Consider the following 24,497-nt stretch of genomic DNA (forward strand, 5'->3'; position numbering starts at 1 on the left):
TAGAGTGGCCAGACGGAAGCCACTCCTCAGTAAAAGGCACATGACAGCCCGCTTGGAGTTTGCCAAAAGGCATGAGAAACAAGGTTATCTGCTCAGATGAAACCAAGATTGAATTATTTGTCCTGAATGCTTGTATCACGTCTGGAAGAAACTAGGCGCTGCTCATCAGCTGGCCAATACCACACCTAAGGGTGAAGCATGGTGGTGGCAGCATCATGCTGTGGGGATGTTTTTTAGCGGCAGGAACTGGGAGACTAGTCGGGATTGAGGGAAAGATGAACGGAGCAAAGTACAGAGAGATCCTTGATGAAAACCTGCTCCAGAGCTGGACTGGGGCGGAGGTTCACCTTCCAACAGGACAACGACCCTAAGCACACAGCCAAGACAACAGAGGAGTAGTTCCGTGGCAAGTCTGTGAATGTCTTTGAGCGGCCCAGCCAGAGCCCGAACTTGAACCCGATCGAACAACTCTGGAGGGGTCTGAAAATAAATGTGCATCGATGCTCCCCATCCAACCTGACAGAGCTTGAGAGGATCTGCAGAGAAGAATGGGAGAAATTACCCAAATACAGGTGTGCCAAGCTTGTAGCATCATACCCAAGAAGACTTGAGGCTGTAATCGCTGCCAAAGGTGCCTCAACAAAGTACTAAAGGGTCTGAATACTTATGTAAATATGATATTTCAGTTATTTCTTTGTATTACTTTGCAAAAATTTCTAAACACCTATTTTCACTTTTTTATGATGGGGTATTGTATGCAGATTGATGATACAAAAAATGAATTTAATCCATTTTGCAGTAAGGCTGAAACATAACAAAATGCGGAAAACATGAATACTTTCTGAATGCACTGTACGACTAGTGTGAACAAGTGATCGATGGTCGGCCTGGACTCCGTAGGCCGAAAGGCCTGTCACCATGCTGTCTCTCCAAACTAAACTACAGCACAGAACAGCCCACAATTTATGTGCTGAATATGATGCCAAGACCAACTCTTATCTGTCTGCATTTAACCCCCATCCCTCCATTCCCTGCATATCCATATACCTATCCAAAAGGTGCTTAAGTGCCAATATCGTATCTGACTTAACCACCAACCCCGGCAGCATGTTCCGGGCACTCACCACCCTCTGTATAAAAACTTTGGTCTGCACACTTCCTTTAAACTTTGCCCCTCTCACCTTAACGCTAGGGCCTCTAGTAGTTGATTTTTCCATCCTGGGAAAAAGGTTCTGACTGTCTACCCTATCTGTGCTTCTCATAATTTGATATACTCCCATCAGGTCTCCCCCAACCTATAGTGTTGCAAAGAAAACAATCCAACTTCTCCCTGGTGCTGATCCAGGCATCATTCTGGTAGACCTTCTCTGCACCCTTTCCAAAACTTCCACATTCTTCCTGTAATGGGGCGACCAGAACTGCACATAATACTCCAAATGTGGCCTGACCAACGTCCTATAAAACTGCATCATGATTTCCTGACTCTTAATGCTCCAACCATGGCAAGAAAGCACACCATCTATTGTCTTTACCACTCCATCTACTTGTGTTGCCACTTTCAAGAAGTTTTGGACTCAGACCCCAAGATTCTTCCGTATATCAACATTTTCTTTCTCTCTCCACTGCCTGAAGTCATATCCCTCCCTTTATGCAACTTTCTGCAGATTAAAAGCCAAGAATGTTTAATTAGCATATGAACCCACATTAAAATTGTGAAATTCTTACTTGCTGCAGTTTTACAGGGCAGTAAATGAAATAACACAGATAATGTATAATAATTAAAAATAATAATGAATAATAAACCATAATAGTGCTGTGATTAACGTGCACGACACCCTCTCTTAGGCAATATCAAGAACTTGTGTTGTGTGGGATTGTCATGGACTCCACCCTGTCATAGCCGTTCCCTTTGTTCACTCTACCCCTCCTCCTCTCGTCAACTTAAAACACGTTTGTTATCTCACCCTACCAGTTCTGATGACACTTTATTGAACTGACAAAAAATTAACTCTTAAGATACACACAAAATACAGGAGTAACTCAGCGGGACATTCAGCATCTCTGGAGAGAAGGGATGTGTGGCGTTTCAGACAGTCTCCAGCATATTGTGTCTATCTTCAGTGTACACCAGCATCTGCAGTTCCTTCCCACAAAATTAACTCTTATTGCTCTCTCTCTGCTAATGCTTTTTGTTCATAGCTACAGCCATGTACCACTGAGTACAATAGACTGGTCCTGTATCCCTGAGGAAGTACCACAATGTAGTGCAGTACATCGTCTCAATGAGCAGAAGTACAAGAAATCACCAACAGGTCAACAAAGTTTAGAGCAGGGGTTCCAAAATAACATCATTACAACCTTTAATGCTAAAATTACACTGATGTCCTGATCTATCATCTACATCATTTGAGACCCTCAGACTATCTTTATTCAAACTTTACCTTGTACTAAATGTTATTCCCTTTATCCTGTATCTATACACTGTGGACAGCTTGATTGTAATCATGTATTTCCACTGACTGGATAGTACACAACAAAAAAAGCTTTCACTGTTTCTCAGTACACGCGACACCAAACCAAACTATCCTCAGAAGACTAAGGACATTTGGTATGCCTCTAACAATTCTTAAAAACTTCTGCAGATGCACCGTATAAACTACTGTCACGTTGCATCGCAGCTCAGTTTGGGAACATAGACACAAAATGCTGGAGACATTCAGCAGGACAGGCAGCATCTCTGCAGAGGGAATGGGTGACTTTGCAGGTCGAGACTAGCTCTGTCCAAGACCACAAGAAATTGCAGAGAGTTGTAGAGTCCATCACACAAAGGAGATTTCCCAACATCTACACTTCATGCTGCCTCAGAAAAACAGCCAAGATATTTTCCCACTTCGGTCGTCCCTTCTCTACCCTCCCGTTGGACAGAAAATACAGAAAATTGAAAGAACGCACCAGCACATCCAGGAACAGCTTCTGCCCCCTCTGTTATCAGGCTTCTGAACGGTCCTTCCATATGCTAGGGTACTGTCCAATTCATCTCTACCTCATTTCGGATATTGGACTTTGCCTATGGAACTGATGCGCTAAAATGCTGAGTACTATATCCTGCACTCTGCATCTTCCCAATAATATAGAGGTCTGGACTCAGGCAGAGAAGTTAAACTTAAAAAAATATTTACTGAACTACAAGGCTCAACATGAGCAAATCCAAGACAAACATCAGCACTTATGTAGGGAACTTAATAAGTAACACGTGGTAATGACACAGGTGAAAATACTTAAACACAATTGAACACAGGTCATCACAGTCTATACTGCCCTCAGTGGTCAGCAGAGGAAACTGCAGGCACTGTGACCGTGTTTCACTGTACCTCAGTACACTCTGCAATAATTAACATCAACCTAAACCTGAAACGAAGGACAATAACAGGAAATACTTTAGACATACAGCGTGGACACCGGTCCTTTGGCTCACCGAGTCCACGCCGACCAGCGATCACCCCGTGCACTAGCACTATCCTATACACTAGGGACAATTTACAATTTACAGAAGCCAATTAACCTACAAACTTGTACGTCTTTGGAGTGTCAGAGGAAACCGGAGCACCCAGCGAAAACCCACTCGGTCACAGTGAGAACGTACAAACTCTACAAAGACAGCACATATTGTCAGGATCGAAGCCAGGATTCTAGTGTTGTGAGGCAGCAACTCTATCACTGCACCACCGTGCTGCCTTGCCAGAAGGTCATGGAACACCTGAAGTGTGGAAAACTGAATACCATCAATAGTGGCCAGGGATGGAAAACAAATGAACCGCAGATGTTCAAAATCTGTAACAAAAACCGAAAATGCTAAAAACACACAGCAGGCCAGGCAGTACCAATGGAGACACTACAGACCCGACAATAACCTACTGTGCAATGTCATAGGCCCAACAACACAAACCATGCCTCCTCCCAACAACCGTGTTTTTCCAGCATTTCTTGCTGTTCCACCAAACCCAGCCATGTCTGAGAGAAACGGGAAATTTCTCAGAAATGGTTTCATTCAAAGCAGAGCCCTGAGGAAGGTGTGGAAAATGAAATGTTCCCCGAGTTCAGGTTGGTCTCCCTTTGAACAGCGTGCAAGAGGCCCAAGGCAGGGGGGACGAGGGTGGGAGGAGATTAAGAATTAAAGTAACAGGCAGCGCAAATCAGCGCCGCCGAACCAGGAATCCACCTGGAGTCGTCCGAGGCTCGTCTCCGACTCCAAACACCAAGAACTGAGGAGGAGGGTGGAGGGAATCGGCGACGGCGGCGGATGCTGGACAAAGGGCCATTAACAAAATGGCGGCAGACGGAGGAGAGGATCAGTGGTGCCAGGACAACGGGCCTTTAAGGCCAAAATAAGACTAAACTCTTAAGAACTTCTAAAGTTTGTGGGCGCCAGAAACGTGGTGACTCTTTGTGTACTATCTCAGTGAAATCTAAAATTACACTACAATTGTTACTTTTGTACTTATTTGCGATTGTGCTTATCTATAGTATGATTTTACTAGATTGTGTGCAAAACAAAGAATTTTACTGTACCTAGATACGTAGGTACATGTGACAATAAAGTATCATCATCATCATCATTACTTACGAGGATGTTACCAGGACTCGGGGGACCTGAGCCAAAGGGAGAGGTTGAGCCTGCTAGGACTTTATTCAATGCCTCTCATCATTTTATATACTTCTATCATGTTGTCCGTGCAACCTCTGGCATTCCAGAGAAAACAATCCAAGTCTGTCCAACCTCCCCCTAGTCTTTGTAATGTGGGAGGACACTGGAGTACCCGGCGAAAACCCACGCGGTTACAGGGAACATGCAAACTCCATACAGACAGCACCCACAGTCAGGATCGAACCTGGGTCTCTGGCACTGTGAAGAAACGGCTCTACCTGCTGCAGCACTTGTGCTGTCTCATACGACACAGCTGTTTCTTTCTTTTTGTTCACACAAAGAATATCTCTTTTTATATTACATGTTTGTATGCTGAGTAGAATGATTTCTCCAATGTTGTCTTACGAAATGATCTTAATTTTTTTAGAGATACAGCATGGAAACAGGCCCGTGGGCCCTTCGAGTCCATACTGAGTATCGATCACACTAGTTTTATGTTTATTTTATTCATTAATCTATTTTGGTCTATTTATAAATACTGAGGAGTTTTTCTGCTTCCTTGTAGGTCATTGCTTTAAATCTGATATCAGAAAAAGGAGAAAATGAGTGCAGCTAATAACATCACGACTAATGTACCAGATGTCACTGTTCATCCAACTAATACAACCCAAGTCACCACAACTACAAGTGGGAACTTTATTGACAATATAATTAATAAAATTCCATGTAAGTATATACATTTTTAAATATGAACATATAGAGAACAAACGAATGAGGTTTGCAGATAGAATTAGAAATCTGTACAACAAAAGTGGTCACAGTGAGAACGTACAAACTCTGATCACATCCGGTCTCTGGTGCTGTGAGGCAGCAACTCTACCGCTGTGCCACTGTGCCACCCTAACAGGTGACATTTCGGGTCATGTCCCTTCAGACCATTGGAATCATGACTGGAATCAAAGCCAGGACTGCTGTTTCGGTAGCCACAAAGAATGGCTGATGTTGGTTTACAAAAAATGACACAAAGTGCAGATGTTGGTTTACAAAAAATTCAACAGCCAAGATATTTTCCCACTTCGGTCGTCCCTTCTCTACCCTCCCGTTGGACAGCAAATACAGAAAATTGAAAGAACGCACCAGCACATCCAGGAACAGCTTCTGCCCCCTCTGTTATCAGGCTTCTGAACGGTCCTTCCATATGCTAGGGTACTGTCCAATTCATCTCTACCTCATTTCGGATATTGGACTTTGCCTATGGAACTGATGCGCTAAAATGCCGAGTACTATATCCTGCACTCTGTATCTTCCCAATAATATAGAGGTCTGGACTCAGGCAGAGAAGTTAAACTTAAAAAAATATTTACTGAACTACAAGGCTCAACATGAGCAAATCCGAGACAAACATCAGCACTTATGTAGGGAACTTAATACGTAACACGTGGTAATGACACAGGTGAAAATACTTAAACACAATTGAACACAGGTCATCACAGTCTATACTGCCCTCAGTGGTCAGCAGAGGAAACTGCAGGCACTGTGACCGCGTTTCACTGTACCTCAGTACACTCTGCAATAATTAACATTAAACTATTGAACAATTGGTCAGTCTGAAGAAGGGTCCCGACACGAAACATCACCCATCCTTTTTCTCCAGAGATGCTGCCTGACCCGCTGAGTTAGTTCAAGTTCAAGTTCAAGTGAGTTTATTGTCATGTGTCGCTGATAGTACAATGAAATTCTTGCTTTGCTTCAGCACACAGAACATAGTAGGCATTTACTCCAAAACAGATGGCAGGAGTGAAATGAAAGCGTGGTTAGAGTGGTGTGGGTCTCTGATGTTGCCGGCTGCCTTTTGAGCCAGTGACTCCTATATTTCCCTTTGGTGGTGGGGACGTCAGTACCTGTGATGGCCCGGTCAGAAAACAAGACGAAAGAAGATAAATAAATGATTTTTAAATATTGCATAAAATGCTCTAGCTAAATCAACAAATAATAATGAAAAATGGCTTAAAGTGGGTCAGGCAACAACTGTGGAGGATATGGATAGGCGACGTTTCGGGTTGGGACCCTTCTTCAGACTGGTTGTAGTAGGGGAGAAAGTTGGAAGAGAAGTGGGGGTGGGACACAGTCAGGCAAGTGATAGGTGGGTACAGGTGAGATGGATTTGTTGGCAGATGGATGGACAAAGGCCAGAGATGAAAAGACAAATGGCTGTGAAATAAGGAGAGAAGGGTTGTGTTTATACACCTGACGTGTGCTGTATTATGTACAAAGGAATACATAGTGAGGCCAAGGTGGCAAGGTTGGTTAAGATTCCACTCTATAGTTGAGAAATTGAATTTGGCCATTTAATTACACGTTGAGTTACTCCAGCACTATGAGTTTTGCTCAAGATACCACCATCTGCAGTTCCTTGTGTCTCTCTTAATTGTATTGCTCCTCTACATTTGAAAGAAACAAGGATCTGCAGATGCTGGTTAATACACAAAAAGGACGCAAAGTGCTTGAGTAACTCAGCAGGACAGGCAGCATGTCTGGAGAATACGACAAGGTGACTTTAGACTCTAGAGATCCAGCACACGATCAGGCCCTTCGGCCCATCGGCCCACCCGAGTCCTGCACACTAGGGATAATTTTACAATTTTACCAAAGCCAATTAACCCACATACCTGTATGTCTTTGGCGTGTGGGAGGAAACCAGAGCACCCGGAGAAAACCCACGCAGTCTCAGGCAGAACGTGTAAACTCCGTACAGGCAGCACCCAAGGTCAGGATCGAACCCGGTTCTCTGACGCTGGAAGGCAGGAACTCTATCTTTGCGCCACTGTGCCGCTCCTTCGGGTCGAGACCCTTCAGTCCTGACCCAAAACATAATTTAGCCATATTCATCATAAATGCTGCCTGACTCTTTGAGTTACTCCAGCACTTTGTGTCCTCTCATCGGTCAGCAAGTTGATCAAGTTTTTAAACAATAGTATCTCCCGCAAGAGTTTTATCAAAATAGAATTGTATATAACAAAGTCACGAGAATGTCCCAGGCTAGGCAATTACTGTATAAAACAATGATCACAGCAATGATTCAGAAATTGCTGCTTAAATCAGGAGCAAAAATGCTTAGTATGTGTAAACTAGAATTATTCCATCCAATAAGCAATATTAAACGAAATTCAAAGGGAAATGGTTTTGAAAAATAAACCATCAATTAGTTCACTTTGGCTCTTGTGTGCAATTAATTCAATTTGGATAAATAATTAGCAATTTCTCAACTTGATTAACAATGTCCTTGGAGTTCTTGAACACAGCCTTTGAAACTAATTAAGAGTGGGGAAAATTTAGGTGCTAGCTTTGTTCTTAATTACTATTCGATGTTGCAACAGGGGAGTTAAATGGTGCATCTATTTTAGAACATAGACCATTGAACAGTACAGTACGTGAACAGGCCCTTCGGCCCACAATGTCTGTGCATGTCCAAACATGATGCCAAGTTAAACAAATCTAGTCTGCCTGCACGTGATCCATAACCCCCCATTCCCTGCATATCCATATGCCTATCTAAAAGTCTCCTTAATCCCCCAGTCGTATCTGCTCTTCACAAATGGGACCACCTTGGTCGGCATGCATGAGTTGGGCCGAAGGGCCTGTTTTCGTGCTGTGTGACTCTATGATTCTATGACTCTAGTTTTTCTTTCTGCCTTCTTCTGTAGATGGTAACCTCGTTGTTCCGTTATGGAAGCAAATAACCTGAAATAGATATCAAATGGTTTCAAATAAAAAAGATCTAAATAAAACAATGTTTCAGAGATTCACTCGTGAGCATTGGGTGTGGTTCTGGTTAGATGCAGGCTGCAATCCACAATTGATTGATTGAAAGATACAGCATGACAACAGCCCCTTCGGCTGACAGAGTCCACCCCGGCCATCGATCACCCATTCACGCTGGTTCTATATTACCCTCATTTCTTGTCCACTCGCTGTACACTTGGGGCAATTTACAGAGATTGAGACCCTTCTTCAAGCTGATTGTGGTAGGGGGAGAAAGCTGGAAGAGAGTGGTGGGGGCAGGACAAAACCTGGAAGTGGATACAGGTGAAAGGGGGTTTGATTGGCAGATGGTTGGACAAAGGCTAGAGATGAAAAGGAGACACAAGGGTGCCAGGTGAGGAGAGAAGGGGAATGAGATGTGAAGCCAGAGGGAGGATATGGGTGAAGGGGACTGGGGGGGGAAGGGTAAATGGGGACAGGAATGTGGGACAAATGGGTGCACACCTGGGTGGGGAACAGGGAATAGTACCCAGGGATGGGGAAGGGGAGAGGGAAAAAACCCCCCGTCATCTGCAGTTCCTTGTGTGTCCTCCACAGATGATGTCAGACTCTGTGGGTCAGGCAGCATCTGCAGGGGGAATGGGCAGATTTTTTGTTCGTTTTTCAGTTTTTAGGGATGCAGCAGGGAAACAGGCCCTTTGGCCCACCGAGTCCGTGCCGACCAGCGATCATCCCCTTACACTAGTTATATCCTACACATGAGGGACAATTTTACAGAAGCCAATTAACCTCCAAACCTGCACATCTTTGGAATGTGGTAGGAAACCGGAGCACCTGGTGAAAACCAGAGCGGTCACAGGGCGAACGTACAAACTCGGTACAAACAGCACCCGAGGTCAGGATCGTGGCGCTGTAAAGCAGCACCTGCAGTGCTATGTCGCTGTGTCGCCCTAACAGGTGACATTTCAGGTTAGTTTCCTTCTTCAGAAGATTGGAATCACGACTGGAGTCAAAGCCAGGACTGCTTTTAGGGTAGACACAAAGAACTGCAGATGCCAGTTCACAACAAAAGTCACTGTAGTAACTCAGCGGGTTAGGCAGGATCTCTGGGGAGCATGGATAGACGATGTTTTGGGTTGAGCCCCTTCTTCAGCCTGTTTTTTAGCACCAGGTTTGGGATTATTGCAGAATCAATGTTGACTATTAACGAGTTCTTGGATTGGATTTAGAAGTTAGATTCCAAAGATTAAATTTGGTTAATATTGGGGTTTTGTCATATCTGATTCACATTGATTGGTTCATTTTGGAAGGTCCTGACCTGAATGTCACCTCTCTATGTTTTCCAGAGATGTTGCCTGACCCACTGAGTTACTCCAGCACTTTGTGTCTTTTTGTGTAAACCAGCATCTGTGAGAATTTGTTTCAACTTCTTCACGTCGTTTTTGCCTGGTTTCATTTTCACCTCACAGTTCATTGATCGTAATCTTCTCTTATTTCTTACCCAGTACCAAAATGGGCCTTGATTGCCATCTGTGCCGGTGTGGGTCTTGTTATCCTCATCTGTGTCATCTGTATCTGCGTGAAATGTTGTTGCAAGAAGAAGAAGAAAAAGAAAAAGAAAGAGCAACTTAACCTGGAAAGTCTGAATGGCTCCATCACCACAAATCTGGTGGGTGTTCCATAACAAAGTGCGTTCTGTTCCTATAACACAACTCTATATATAGTAACTCCACTGTAACAACCTTCAGAAAGGCATTTAGGTGAATCAAATATACAAAGGGGAAAGATTTAATGGGAATATGAGGGGCAACTTTTCCACACATAGGGTGGTGGGTATATGGAACGAGCTGCTGCACAGGGTGGTCTAAGCAGGTACAATGGATGGGAAAGGTTTACGGATATGGGCCAAAAGTAGGCAGGTGGAGTTGGCGTAGATTGGGCATCTTGTTCGGCATGGACAAGTTGAGCCAAAGGGCCTGTTTCCATGCTGCGTGACACTATGGCTCTCAATCTCAAATAAGTTTAGAGGTAGAGAAATTGATTGGTTGATCGAAAGATCCAGCATAGAATCAGGCCCTTCGGCCCACCGAGTCCATTCCGACCAACAATCACCCGTTTGCACTAGTTCTATGTTATCTCACTTTCTCATGAACACACGACACATACGGGGTAATTTTACAGAAGGCCAATTAACCTACATGTCTGCTTGTCTTTGGAACGTGGGACGAATCCAGAGCACCCGGGGGGAACCTACACAATCACAGGGAGAACGTGCAAACCACACACATAGAAAGTACCCGAGGTCAGGATCGAACCTTGGTTCCTAACGCTGTGAGGTAGCAGCTCTACCAGCTGCACCACTGTGCTCCATGAATGATTCTTAACATCGCAAAAATATTTTGTCATTTCATCTGTGTGGCAAGTCTGCAGTTATATCAATAATATGCAGGGAATGGAGTGATATGGGTCACGTGCAGGCAGAGGAGATGAGTTTATATGGTCATCATAGTTGGCACAGACACTATTGGCTGAAGGGCCTGTTTCTGTTCTATGGTCTATATGCATTAATTTAACATAAGCATTGAAAAATGTATTACAGCACTGATCTGAGGTGGAAGCAGTCAAAATAGTGGGGCAAGGCCTTAAACAGATTAAGCACAAACACAATCATTTAAAATTGGAAAAAAAGTTTACTACACAATATTAAAAAAACATTTGGACAGGTACACGGAAAGGATAGTATAGAAATGAACTGCAGATAATGGTGTATACCGAAGATAGACACAAAGTGCTGGAGTAACTCAATCGGTCAGGCAGCATCTCTGGACCCGACTCAAAACGTCACCCTTCCTTTTTCTCCTGAGATGCTGCCTGTCCTGCTGAGTTACATGGATTGGATAGGTTTAGAGGGAGGCAGGTGGGGCTAATGTAGATGGGACATGTTGGCATGGGCAAGTTGGGCCGTAGGGCCAGTTTCCACGCTGTATGACATTATGACTATGACTTTATGTGCTGGATTAAACCAGCAGGTCAGGCAGCATCCCTGGAGAATATGGATAAGTGACGTTTCTTGTGTCTCGTTCCTTATGGGTAGCAACATTTATCATCCTGACTGTAGCCCCCGAACATTGCCTCATTCCTTTTCAATCAGTGTGAAGAAGGGTCCCGACACCAAACGTCACCTATCCATGTTCTCCAGGGAGTTAATCCAGCACTTTGTGCCTTATTTTGTAAATGAGCGTCTACAGTTCCTTCTGTCTCCAATGTAAAATTGCATGTGTTTGGAGTCAATTTAGGTGAATGAGAATAGGAATGGTCGGTGAATCATACTTGGTGCAGAATAAGATTTGGACAAGCTAATTCTGGAAGGGTTGATGCCTAGAAGATATGTTAGATGGTAGGTAGGAGATGGGCTGGAGATGGATTGTAAAGTGCACATTCGGATAGAAGAGGAAGATTGAGACAATCTACGCCTAAACTTGTTTATCCACTGTATGAAACAGAGCAGCATGTTCTAAATGTGATCTCAGTCTCTTTTGAATTCCACCATATGATTAATTAACCCAAAAGTTGCTAAATAGATTTACAGAGAGAACGCAATGTTCTCTCATTGAAATCACAACTAGTTTGCATGTTCACTACAGTGATTTATAAAACTGACTAATTACAAGAATTAATTCCTCCCTATTCTTCCCTGCCTCCTCTTACCACCTTCCCATGTCACGCATCCAGTCTGTCAATGCTCAATTCTTCCAGTATCTGACTACAGGAATAGGCAAATCAACTTTTAAATTTCAAAATCTGAACTGGTTAAGTGTAGTTTAGAGATACAGCGCAGAAACAGGCCCTTCAGTCCACCGAGTCCATGACAACCACCAATCCCCGCATTCAAACATAATCCTGCACACACTAGGGACAATTTACAATTTTACTAAGCCAATTCGCCTACAAACCTGTACATCTTTGGAGTGTGGGAGGAAACTGGAGCACCTGGAGAAAACCCATGCACATCATGGGGAGAATGTATAAACTCCATACAGACCAAACCTGTAGTCAGGAATGAACCCAGCTCTCTGGCGTTGGAAAGCACGAACTCCGCTGTTGCGCCACCGTTTTGCTGAAAAGTTCAAATCAAAATCAATCAACCGTAACTAAACTGGCATCTATATTGTTACTTTAAAATTATAGGATTTGTCATGATGCTCCCTCAAACTTTGTTGGCAAGCAAAACTTAATGTTAAATTTCAAGGGATTTTTACAAGGGCTTTTCCCTTTTCTCCCCTCTCCCATCGGCAGAAGATACAAACATTTGAAAACGTGTTCCAGCTGATTTAGGAACCGCTTCTTCCTCGCTGTTATCAGACGATGGAACAGACCTTCCATAAGTTAGGTGTAGTCTCAATCTTCCAACCAACCTCATCGCAGACTTTGCATTTTTTCTCTTTAGTTGAGGCAGCTTGTTCCATACACCTACCTCCCTCAGTGTAAGAATGTTGTATCACAACATAAACTTTTTTTTTTACAAATACATGGATTGGGTAAGTTTAGAGGAATATGGCAGGCAGGTGGGACTAGTGTAGTTCGGGCATGTCGGTCAGTATGGGCAAGTTGGGCCGAAGAGCCTGTTTCCACGCTGTATGACTCTCTGACTCTATGAGACAAGAAGGGATTTACTAATTCTCCGCAATACTTTCTGCAGGTTTCCTTTAACACAACTAATTTACCCATTCTATCTTTAGTCAAGATGGAAAGATTTAATGTTTTGCTATTGTGTTTTAAAGGTGCAGCCCGATTTGGATGATTTGGATGGAACGTTAGAAAATTATGGAAAATTGCAATATTCCTTGTATTATGATACGAAGAATGAAACGGTAAGTATATCATTCCTGTGGTTGATTTAATGTGTCCACAAAATAGTGAACCTGAAGCGGTCTTAACATTTTGAAAATGAGGGGTTAAAATTATACAAACAAAGAACTGCTGCCTGACACGCTGAGTTCCTCCAGCACTTGGTGTCTATCTTTGGGTTAAAAGTATAGTTAGTCAGGATTCCTGCTTACCAGGACTCAGCCACCTCTTACCTGGAAGTACACTTAAGAGCAAAATTCAAGTGTAATTTTTTGTCATTTGTCTTGAAGCAGTAAGTTAGGATTAATAATGAACATTCACTGTACAATGCTCTGCCTCTGATACCTTGCAGCTTACTGTTGGAGTGATCCAGGCAGCGGACCTAAAGGCGATGGACTTTGGAGGGACATCTGATCCTTACGTAACTGTGTATCTTGTCCCAGAAGCCACACAGAAATTTGAAACAAAGGTGTTTCGAAAAACACTGAATCCATCGTTTAAAGAACAATTCACATTCAAGGTACTTCTTACATTTATTTTTAAAGCATTGATCATTTGCTAAAATCTTGAGGGGCCTGATGCAGGGAGAGGTTGAGCAGGGTAGGTTTCCATTCCTTGGCGCGCATGAGGCTGAGGGGTGATCTTATAAAGGCATATAAAATTGTAAGGGGAATAAATAGGGTGAATGCACAATGTTTTTTTTACCAAGGATAAGGGAATCAGTTATTTTTTACACAGAAGGTGGTGGGTGCCTGCAACATGCTGCCAGGGAATGTGATGGAGGCAGATATAATAGTGGTGTTTGAGACTTTTGGATAAGCACAAGAACATGCAGATAATGGATGAATGTGGATCATGTGTAGATAGATAGGAGTTGGTCTTGGCATCATGCTTGAAAGAGACACTGTGGGGCGATGGGCCGGTTCCTGTGCTATATTGTTTTATATTCTCCCTCTCTCTTAGAAATAGTATACAGCCAGACCCCGAGCTAGTTGTAGCATTGAAAACTACAATTAGCTCTTCTGCTTTAGTTGGACCAATTTTTTTCTAATTCACTCAATTGTTGTTTATCCTTCAACCCAGGTCAGCCAAGCTGAGATATCGGACAAAACCATGGTGATGAAAGTGTATGACTTCAACCGATTTTCCAAACATGACATAATTGGTGAAGTGCGAATCCCACTACAAACTGTCAACCTCAACCATGCACTGGAGGAATGGCACGAGTTAACCAAGGCTCTGAAGGATGAGGTACGTTTAGTTTAGTTTGGTTTATTGTCACGTGTACAGAGGTGCAGTGAAAAGCTTGTTAGTTGCGTGCTATCCAGTCAGCGGAAAGACTATATTTGATTCACAGTGTACAGATACAGGATGGGGCGACACAGTGGAGTGGGTTTTCTCCAAGAGCTCCAGTTTCCTCCCACATTCCTGACGTACAGGTATGTAGGTTACTTGGCTTCTGTAAATTGTAAATTGTCCCGAGTGTGTAGGATAGTTCTGGTGTCTGGTCGGCGCAGACTTGGTAAGCCAAAGGGCCTGTTTCCACACTGTATCTCTAAACTAAACTAATGTGGCACAGCAGTAAAGTTGCAGCCTAACAAGGCCAGAGACCTGGGTTAGATTCTGTACGGAGTTTGTACGTTCCCCCCTTGACCATGTCAGTTTGCTCCCGGTGCTCCACATTCCAAGGATGTGCAGGTTTGTAGGTTAATTGGTTTTGGCAAAAGAATCGTAAATTGTCCATAGTGTGTAGGATAGTGCTAAGATATGGGGTGATCGCTGGCCGACGAGGATTTGATGGGCCGAAGGGGCTGTTTCTGCTCAGTATCGCTAAAGTCTAAAGATAAAGGGCATATGTCCGATTAAAGGATAGTCCGAGGGTCTCCAATGAGGTAGATGGTAGCTCGGAACTGCTCTCTAGTTGGCGATAGGATATTAAGGATTTATCAGCAAAGACCTCGGCAGATGCGTTTAAATCAAAATTATAGAGGCTGCAGATCGAAAATATAACAGAAGGTGTGTTAGTCTGAAGAAGGATCCTGACCCAAAATATCACCTACCCATGTTCTCCAGGGATGCTGCCCAACTCACTGTGTTGCCTTTGGGCCCCATATCTGAGGAAGGATATGGTGGCTGTCAACAGTCTAATATTGGGTATTAGCTGAAGCCATAGAGTCATACAGCACGGAAACAAGTCCCTTTCTTGATTAGTACGAGGGTCAAGGGCTATGGGGAGAAGGCAGGAGAATTGGGGTTGAGAGCAAAAGGCATTTCAGCCATGATTCAATGGCGGAGTAGACGATGGGCTTTATGGCCCAATTCCGCCCCTAGAACTTATGAACTTCCACAAAGTGCCTAGAAAACTCAACGGGTCAGACATTACTAGTTGCTTCTTTTGGTGTTGAATAAAATGTTGGCTTTCTGAATGTTTTAATCCTTGATTACTCAGTGTTACTCTGGACCTGAAAGTGGGTAGATTGTCAAGTATTTTGGGGAAACTTCTTCTTCCTGAAGCAACTATTCCCAAACCCAAGGCTTTATAAGGTGTTGGTGAGGCCACATTTGGAATATTGTGAGCAGTTTGGGTTCCATATCTGAGGAGGGATGTGCTGGTTTTAGAGAGGGTCCAAAGGAGATCTACAAGAATGATCCCAGGGAAGATTGGGTTAACATATGATATGCGTTTGACGACACTGTGTCCTGACCCAAAATGTCACCAATGCATGTTCTCCAGAGATGATGCCTGACCCGCTGAGTAACTCCAAAACACCATAGTTCTGTTTTCTTATCACCTTTATTCAGGGTTTGTTCCTTGCTTGACTAGAAGCTGAAAACCCAGGTGGTAATTTGCAAAATCCTGCGGCAACTCATTTCAAAAAGCAACATCATCACAAAAGCGAAATACATGACAGTAAAGGTTCACATTTCAGTTTGAAATGCAGCTAGGAATCTTCAGACTAATGCTATTTGTCAAGGGGGTTCCAAATGATACAGGTACGAACACTTTAAAGGATGCTCAACACAATATATGCGTGACAAAACGCTCATCAACGTGTGACATTTTGTTTGCTGTTTGTATATGGATCTTATTGTGTGAGACAGCCTTTTGAAATTATGTGAAGACTGCTGTTTCAAAAGAAACATGGAACACACATTATATATTTCTATTCTTTAGGAAGCCGAGGAATGGACCATATAACTCGTAAGCATAGTTCTAGGGAGATAATAGAGCTAAAACAAGGTGTAGAAATATAGAAACTTGGAGCAGGAGTTAGCCATTTACCCCTTTGAGCTTGCTCCATCATTATAGAAACAAGGAACTGCAGATGCTGGTTTATACCAAAGATAGACACAAAGTGCTCACATAACTCAATGGGTCAGACAACATCTTTGGAGATAAAGTTGATTTATGCCAGCACTTTGCGTCTATCTTTGGTTTAAACCAGTTCTTTGTTTCTATATTTTGTCAGTCTGAACAAGTGTCCAGACCCAAAACATCACCCATCGTTTTCTCCAGAGATGCTGAGTTACCCCAGCACTTTGTATCGATTTCTGCTCCATCGTTGGTTGTCCAAATTCAGTACACTATCCAAGCTTTCTTTCTATATCAATGATCCCCCTGGTCTTAAGAACAATATCCAAGTCCTTCTTGATTATGGAGAGACAAGAAATTGCAGATGCTGGAATCTTGAGAAAAACACAAAGTGCTGGTGTAACTGAGCAGACTGGCGGCATCAGTGGAGGGAATGGACAGACAATGTTTAGGGTTGTTACAATGGCAGTGAGGCTTAGTAATAAGCAAGAAGGTGTTTTATTCAGTTAAATGTATTTAGATAGCTGTAAGTTTGATACTCTGGTTAAAATTAATGGGAATAATTCCCCAAACCTCTTTGGGAATGATTGCATTTGAACATACCACATTGGTGCAACAGCCAAGAAGGCACACTAATGCCTCTATTTCCCGACGAGGCTGAAGACATTTGACACACATCTACAGATGCACCATAGAAAGCATACTGTCAAGTTGCATCACAGCTTGGTTTGGGAACAGCTCTGGCCAAGACCACAAGAAATTGCAGAAAGTTGCAGAAGTAGCCCTATTCATCACACAGATCAGTCTCCCCGCCATTGACTCCATCTATACTCCACGCTGTCTCGGAAAAGCAGCCAATATAATCAAAGACTTGTCCCACCCTGGTCATTCCTTCGTATCCCTGCATCCATTGGACAGAAGATACAGAAGTTTGGAAGCACGCACCACCAGACATGAACAGCTTCTTCCTTCTCTGCTTCTGAACGGTTCTTCCATAAACTAGAATACTGCCCAATTTATCTTTACCCCATTGCGGACGTTGGACTTTGTCTATGGTACTGATTCGCTATAATGCTGAGAACTATATTCTGCACTCTGTGTCTTCCCCTTTGCTCTACCTATTGTACTTGAGTTTGAATTGATTGGATTATATATAGTATTTCTGATCTGTTTGGGTCGCATGCAAAACAAAGCTTTTCACTGTACCTCGAAACAGGTGGCAATAATAAACCTAAACCTAAAATATGAATGAACATTGAATAGAACAGACCAGGTTCTCTCTGATATTGAACATTCCTCAGATAGACTTTAGGTGCATTGCCAAGATATGGTGCTGATCAGACCGCATTTGGAGTATTGTGAGCAATTTTGGGTCCCTTACCTGAGGAGGGATGTGCAGCATTGGAGAGGGTCCAGAGGAGGATTACGAGAATGATCCCGAATATGCTTGGGTTAACATATGATGAGTGTTTGACGGCTCCGGACCTGTACTCACTGGACTTTAGAAGGATGAATATGGAGGGGCCTCCATACAAAAAAACAGCCCCCATACATCTTTAAATTTTCCCCCTCTCACCTTATAGCTACGCCCTCTAGTGTTTGGCATTTCCACCCTTGGAAAAAGGTTTTGACTGTCTACCCACTCTATGACATAATTTTATATACTTCTATCAGGTGTCCCCTCAATCTCCGACGTTCCAGAGAAAACAATCCAAGTCTATCCAACCTCTCCCTGTCACGGAAACTGTCTAATCCAGGCTGCATTCTGGTAAACCTCCTCTGTACCTCTCCAAAGCCTCCACATCTTTTTTGTAATGTGGCAACAAGAACTGCATGCAAAAGCAGCCTAACCGGTCCTATAGAGCTGCATCATCACTTACTTTATATTTTCTTGTTTTCTTATTAGGAAGAGCATCTCGGTGATATTTGCTTTTCGCTTCGCTATGTCCCTACTTCAAACAAGCTGCACGTAATCATTCTGGAAGCCAAGAATCTGAAGACAATGGATAAAGGAGGTTCATCCGGTAAGAGTTTTTAAAAATAGTTTTGAAATCTGGGTGGCACAGTGGCGTAACTGGTAGAGCAGCTGTCTCACAGCGTCCAAGACCTGGGTTCGATCCTGTCCTCGGGTGCTGAGAATTTAATTGGGAATTTCACTCAATGGTCAATAGTGCTTTATTATCACATGTGCAAATGCACAATTAAATGATTTTCTTTGCCTACAGTCCAGTAAAGTCTTGCCATACCTAAGCACAATCCCCGCTTGGCAAAGTGTACAGAAATAGCCCACTGAGACCGTACACAACAGGCACCATGTGTTTGCGTCAGTTTTGAAGTCCAGTCCGTGCTCTGGGTCTTACGAGCGGCATCCGATCCAGGCGAGCCCCAGGCTTCTGTGGGCCTCCAGCCATCGCCTTTCCTTTGGACATGTGGGTGGTCCTGTAAGAATTACATAGTTCTGTTTCAGTATATATGACAACAAAACATTGACTCTTAACTCTTGATTTTATTAAGCCAGTATCTGCAAAGTCTCAAAACAAATACTTACCACATGTTGTAGAATACACCCTGTCAATAACTGAAAACATAATTTGTATTTCTGACAGATCCCTATGTGAAGATTCGCTTGATTCTCAATAATAAAAAACTCAAGAAGAAGTCAACAACAGTTAAAAAGAACACCCTGAATCCATATTTCAATGAGCCTTTTATGTTTGATGTGAATTTTGAAGAAATACAGGTGAGGAGTAAATACAAAATATTTAAAAATAAACCAGTGGAATAGGGCGGCACAGTGGTGCACCAGTAGAGCTGCTGCCTCACGATGCTCGAGACCCAGGTTCGATCCTGTATGTGGGGTTTGTGATTCGCCCTGTGACTGCATGCGTTTTCGCCAGGTTTTCCGGTTTCCCCCCACATTCCAAAAGCGCGCAGGTTTGTAGGTTACTTGGCTTCTATAAAATTGTCCCTTGTGTGCAGGATAGAACTAGTGCGAATGGGTGATCGAAGGTCGGTGTGGACTCAGTGGACCGAAGGGTCTGTTTCCACGCTGTATAGAGAGTCCTAGAGTGGTACAGTGTGGAAACAGGCCCTTCGCACTTTGGCCCAACTTGTCCACACCGGCCAACAATATCTCAGCTACACTAGTCCCACCGGCCTGCGCATGGTCCATATCCCTCCAAACCTGTTTGATCCATGTACCTGTCTAACTGTTTCTTAAATGTTGGGATAGTCCCAGCCTCAACGACCTCCTCTGGCAGCTTGTTCCATACACCCACCACCCTTTGTGTGAAAAATTAAATCTATTAAATCTATTAAAATTAAACCTATCTTTTCCCCTTCACCTTGAACCTATGTCCTCTGGTCCTCGATTCCCCTACTCTGGGCAAGCGATTCTGTGCATCTGCCTGATCTATTCTTCTCATGATTTTATACACCTCTATAAGATCCCCCTTATCCTTCTGCGCTCCAAGGTATAGAGACCCAGCCTATTCAACCTCTCCCTGTTGCTCAGACCATCTAGTCCAGGCAACATCCTTGTAAATGTTCTCTGAACCCTTTCAAGCTTGACAATATCTTTCCTATAACATGGTACCCGGAACTGAACACGATTTTCTAAATGCGGTCTCACCAATGTCTTGTGCAAATGCAACATGATTTCCCACATTCTATACTCAATACTCTGACTGTATCTGTAAACAAAAGTAAATACTAGATTGGTCTATCTTTTGTGCACAAATTTAATTCTGGGTCCAGTACACAGAGCTGCTTGGCTTTGTCGCCATCTTGCTTACTTGGTCATGGTTTGCAGGGTATGAGGGTTCCTGCTACAACAACTCTCCAGAAAATCTGACCACAAAATATTTACGTCAAGACACCAAATTAGAACATATGTGATTTCAGTGGGAAGACCTTCCATCCAAGCACCCGCTGACTCTCAGAATTTGGACTAACAAAGGATTGTCACTTCAGTGAGGTTCTTTGGCAGTAGGGATGCAGTCGCACTTGTGAAACTGCTCCGAATAATTTAGCGCCTCTAATATAGGAATAGAAATTAAGTCCCGCTGCGAGTTAAGCATAACATTTCACTCCTGTGGGCACAGGCAGAATTCAGCACAGTCTGCCTCGCATTGATGTCTTCACTTGTCTGGCAATGAATAGTTATCCAAAATTACTTTTAAGAATAAGATTAATCCCATGAATAGAAGTTACCATGGGCATCACATTGTAAAATGAGAGCTAAGTCAAGTCAAGAATGTTTTATTGTCACGTCCCGAAACGGCTCGGAGTTACGCAGCTGCGGTTTCGGCTGCGGCTTTGGGGCCAATCGAGGATGAGCCTTATGCTGACTTTGGTGGTAGAAAATACGGGATCTCGGTCCAAACCGGGTTCCTGTGGAGCAGGGATGCAATAACGAAGGGCATGCATGACCTTTTCCAGAAGGATGTAATTGCCTCTGCCGAGGTTGCAAGAGGGAAGTGTGGGATGATACTTAAGTCCCAGGAGGATGTGGCCTTAGCTGTGGAGAAGGGGATCACAGTGGGGGGGGAACCGTGGGAGTCCACCGTGACCGGTTCTCCTGCGAGATGTCCCCCGTTCATCCGGGATGCCCAACTTCTTCCACAATTGGCGAAGATTGGGAAGGTGCGGTCTAGGTTGATTAGGCTTATGCACCCCTGGAGTGATCTCCTCAAAGGGATCTTGAGTTTCAAGAGGCAGGTTTCCATGAAGGTGGAAGTGGGGTCGGGCACTGAGGGGAACTTCGTTGTGGAGCATGAGGGTGACCCTCACCGCGTGAGTTGGGGAGAGGCATGGTGTCATGCGTGCAGAGAGTTTGGTCATTTCCACAGGGATTGTCCCAATGGCCGGGCCGATGCTAGAAATCCTAACGCAGCGGCCCAGGAATGCATTGCTGGCCCATCCAGGCAGGCCTGTAATGCCTCTGTGACCCGGGGTGGCACTGCTGACCCATCTGGGGCTGCCAGCTCCGCCTCGGTGACCCAGGGCTATGCTGCCCCCCGCTCCCTACATCCTGAACCTGTGGTGGCGGTTGACGGCGAGGCGCAGGGGAGGGGGGGGGGTGGTGGGCCCTGTTGGGTGGGTGGCCCCAGTGAGGTCCAAGACGCACCTAGTGTGACTCAGCAAGGAGCTGAGGAGGTTCAGAAGGGGGCAGGGGAGGATGAACGTGGGGGCAGAATAGAGGTAGCAGGTATCGTGGAGGCGGAGGACCCTTCCTTTATGGAGGTCACCGTACAGCCGCAAACCAGCGGAACTAAAAGAAGGCGTGGGCCCAGAGAGGGAGAACAAATCATGGGCCCAAAGTAAGGGGGCAGACTACTTTGAGACCTTCCACCCCTGTTGAGGATGGTGGTCACGAACTAGTGTCCTCTGGGCAGGAGGTTGGCCCTTTGCTTCAGGGACCTTCTACGGGTATTACCATACCAGTTACTGGGGTTGACTCCCCTGGAATTGTGTCCTCTGGGCTGGTGGTTGTCCCCTCGTCTCAGGGGCCTTCCGAGGGTGTTATCTCACCGGGTATTGGGGTTGGCTCCCCTGGGAGTGTGTCCCCTGAGTCGGAGGATGTCCCTTCATTTCAGAGGCCTTCCAAGGGTGTTATCACACCAGTTTTGGGGGTTGGCTCCCCTTGGAAATGTGTCCGCTGAGATGGGGCATGAGCAGAGACAACCCGAAGGGGGAGTCTCGGGAGTAGAGGCAGTTTTCCAGTCTGTGCTCCTTATCAGAACCACGAGAGTTGCTATGGGCTGTGCTGCCCCACCGGCGGAGGTAGTAGGGGGGATCTCCAGAAACACTGGCTCTTTCAGTGGGTCTTAGTGAGGTTACTCCCCTGGTGGTGGAGGGTAGAGACTCTATGGGTGTTGCCGGTGGAGCGGGTACCCTGAGTGCGGTGGGGGTCGGGGCTGTTTCGGGTCGTGACCCTCATTCGGATTCTGGGGGGTGCCGACGTTCCGTGGGCCCTGGGGATGCCTCTTGTTTTTTCTTCCTCAGGCCCAGACGTAGGGAGAGTGCAGGAGCCTGGTCTTTCACCGGACAGCTCATTGCTCTCAGGGGAATCGGGACCCTCCCTTGACGTTGATCCTGGGGGTGGTGTCATGCCGGAGGAGGGGGAGGGGGAGAGTGATGCAGTGAGGTGGGTGAGCTGACAGCTAGCTGTAGTCCTTCGAACTCTGACGATGACCTTGAGCACAGTATAGGGGAGGATGGTGCTCCAGGTGTCAGTGTGTTGGCGAATAGCGATGTATCTCGAGGGGTTGTTATCTGTGAGATTCGGGACTTTCTGAAAATAACCAAGTGTTCTAAAACTAAAATCGAAGCAGAGGGGAGACGTTGGACAGATCTGCTGGGACTTATTAAGACACAATATTATCCTTGGCAGCAAAGACAGTGGGCTTCCCGAGTCTGAGATGTATGTACCCATGTATGTACCCATGGTGGACCGGGCAGTGCCCCTCCACTTTTTTGCGATCTTCCTCGTTCCTGGTCGTCCGAGTTGCCGAACCAGGCTGTGATGCAACCAGTTAATATGCTCTCTCCCATACACCATTGTTTGAGTTTAAGAAAGAACTGCAGATGCTGGAAAATCGAAGGTACACAAAAATGCTGGAGAAACTCAGCGGGTGCAGCAGCATCTACGGAGCGAAGGAAATGGGGAATGTTTCGGGCCAAAACGTTGCCTATTTACTTCGCTCCATAGATGCTGCTGCACCCGTTGAGTTTCTCCAGCATTTGTGTGTACCCACCATTGTTTGTGGTTCACCAACAAACTAAACTAAACTATTCTCAACGTGACTTTATCCATCACTTTTTTCCCTTCTCTTCTCACAGAAAGTGAAGCTGGTGATCTCCATATGGGATCATGATAAGATGTCAAAGAACGATGCCATTGGAAGACTATTTCTCGGTTGTGGCGCCACTGGAAATCAGTTACGACATTGGTCTGACATGCTGGCCAACCCCAGGCGGCCAATAGCGCAGTGGCACGTTCTCCAAAGCAAAGACGAAGTGGACAAGGCGCTCAAGGAGCTTAAAGCAAGTTCTCATAAAAAAGGCAAAGGCCGTTGAAGCAGGAGCACACTCCCATGAGGCAGAAGACCGAGAGATGATCTGCTTCAGATAGATCTCTTCATCCACACACTGGACAACATCTGCCGTTCAAGGAGCTGCACCAAATTGGAGGAGCTCGAACATTTTGTTTCTCAAACAAAGTCAATGTACAAAGCAGAATATATTTATGGAAGAATTACCGCACCGACAGCTTTGTGATCCGGGTTGCAATTGTAAAGTTGATCCTCGTATACATTGGAGTTCAGGGCAGCCCAGATACATTGCAGAGTTGGGATATCCAATGGGGAAAACTGACCACATCGAAAATAAATGAACCATAATGATATATCCTGAATAATTGTCAACATTACTATAATTGTTGTACTAATCTACAAGTTGAATTACTATTTTAATGGGCCACTGTCTTTCTATTTGTACATTTGGTAATAATATGTAAAACAATTAGTTAAAGCACGCTCTCACTTTAATAAAAAAAACAAAATTGCAGGAGTAACACAGCGGCTTGGGCAGCATCTCTGGAGAACATGGATAGTTGACGTTTTGTTCAGAAACATTCTTTCTTCAGACTAATTGTAGTGGGGAGGGAGAAAGCTAGAAAAGAGAGGTGGGGCCAGGACAAAGCCTGGCATAGAAAGAACTGCAGATGCCAATTGACAAAAGGACACACAAAGTGCTGGAGCAACTCAGCAGGTCAGGCAGCATGAAGAAGCAGCATGATGTGGCTAAAGAAGGATCTCAAGCTAAAACATCACCCATCCCATCTTCACCAGAGATGCTGCCTGACCCACTGAGCACCTTGTGTCTTGGCAAGTGAAAGGTGGATCCAGGTAAAGGTGGGGGAGGATT

The 24,497-nt window shown here is 44.6% G+C and overlaps 1 protein-coding gene across 1 annotated transcript in view; it reads left to right on the forward strand.

Moving 5' to 3' along the window:
* LOC116984698 (synaptotagmin-2-like) overlaps window positions 1-24,018 on the forward strand; it is a 37,124-nt gene extending 13,106 nt beyond the window's left edge. Inside the window, exons 2-9 of the mRNA XM_033039008.1 lie at window positions 5,211-5,371; window positions 9,913-10,076; window positions 13,189-13,278; window positions 13,608-13,775; window positions 14,339-14,506; window positions 18,475-18,592; window positions 19,175-19,308; window positions 23,412-24,018. Coding sequence (XP_032894899.1) covers window positions 5,248-5,371; window positions 9,913-10,076; window positions 13,189-13,278; window positions 13,608-13,775; window positions 14,339-14,506; window positions 18,475-18,592; window positions 19,175-19,308; window positions 23,412-23,648 — 1,203 coding nt within the window. The 5' untranslated portion in view covers window positions 5,211-5,247 and the 3' untranslated portion in view covers window positions 23,649-24,018. The remainder of the gene's footprint in view (window positions 1-5,210; window positions 5,372-9,912; window positions 10,077-13,188; window positions 13,279-13,607; window positions 13,776-14,338; window positions 14,507-18,474; window positions 18,593-19,174; window positions 19,309-23,411) is intronic.
* The last annotated feature ends 479 nt before the right edge of the window (window positions 24,019-24,497 follow it).

This window comes from Amblyraja radiata, chromosome 20, assembly GCF_010909765.2.
Source record: "Amblyraja radiata isolate CabotCenter1 chromosome 20, sAmbRad1.1.pri, whole genome shotgun sequence".
Classification (NCBI taxonomy): domain Eukaryota; kingdom Metazoa; phylum Chordata; class Chondrichthyes; order Rajiformes; family Rajidae; genus Amblyraja; species Amblyraja radiata.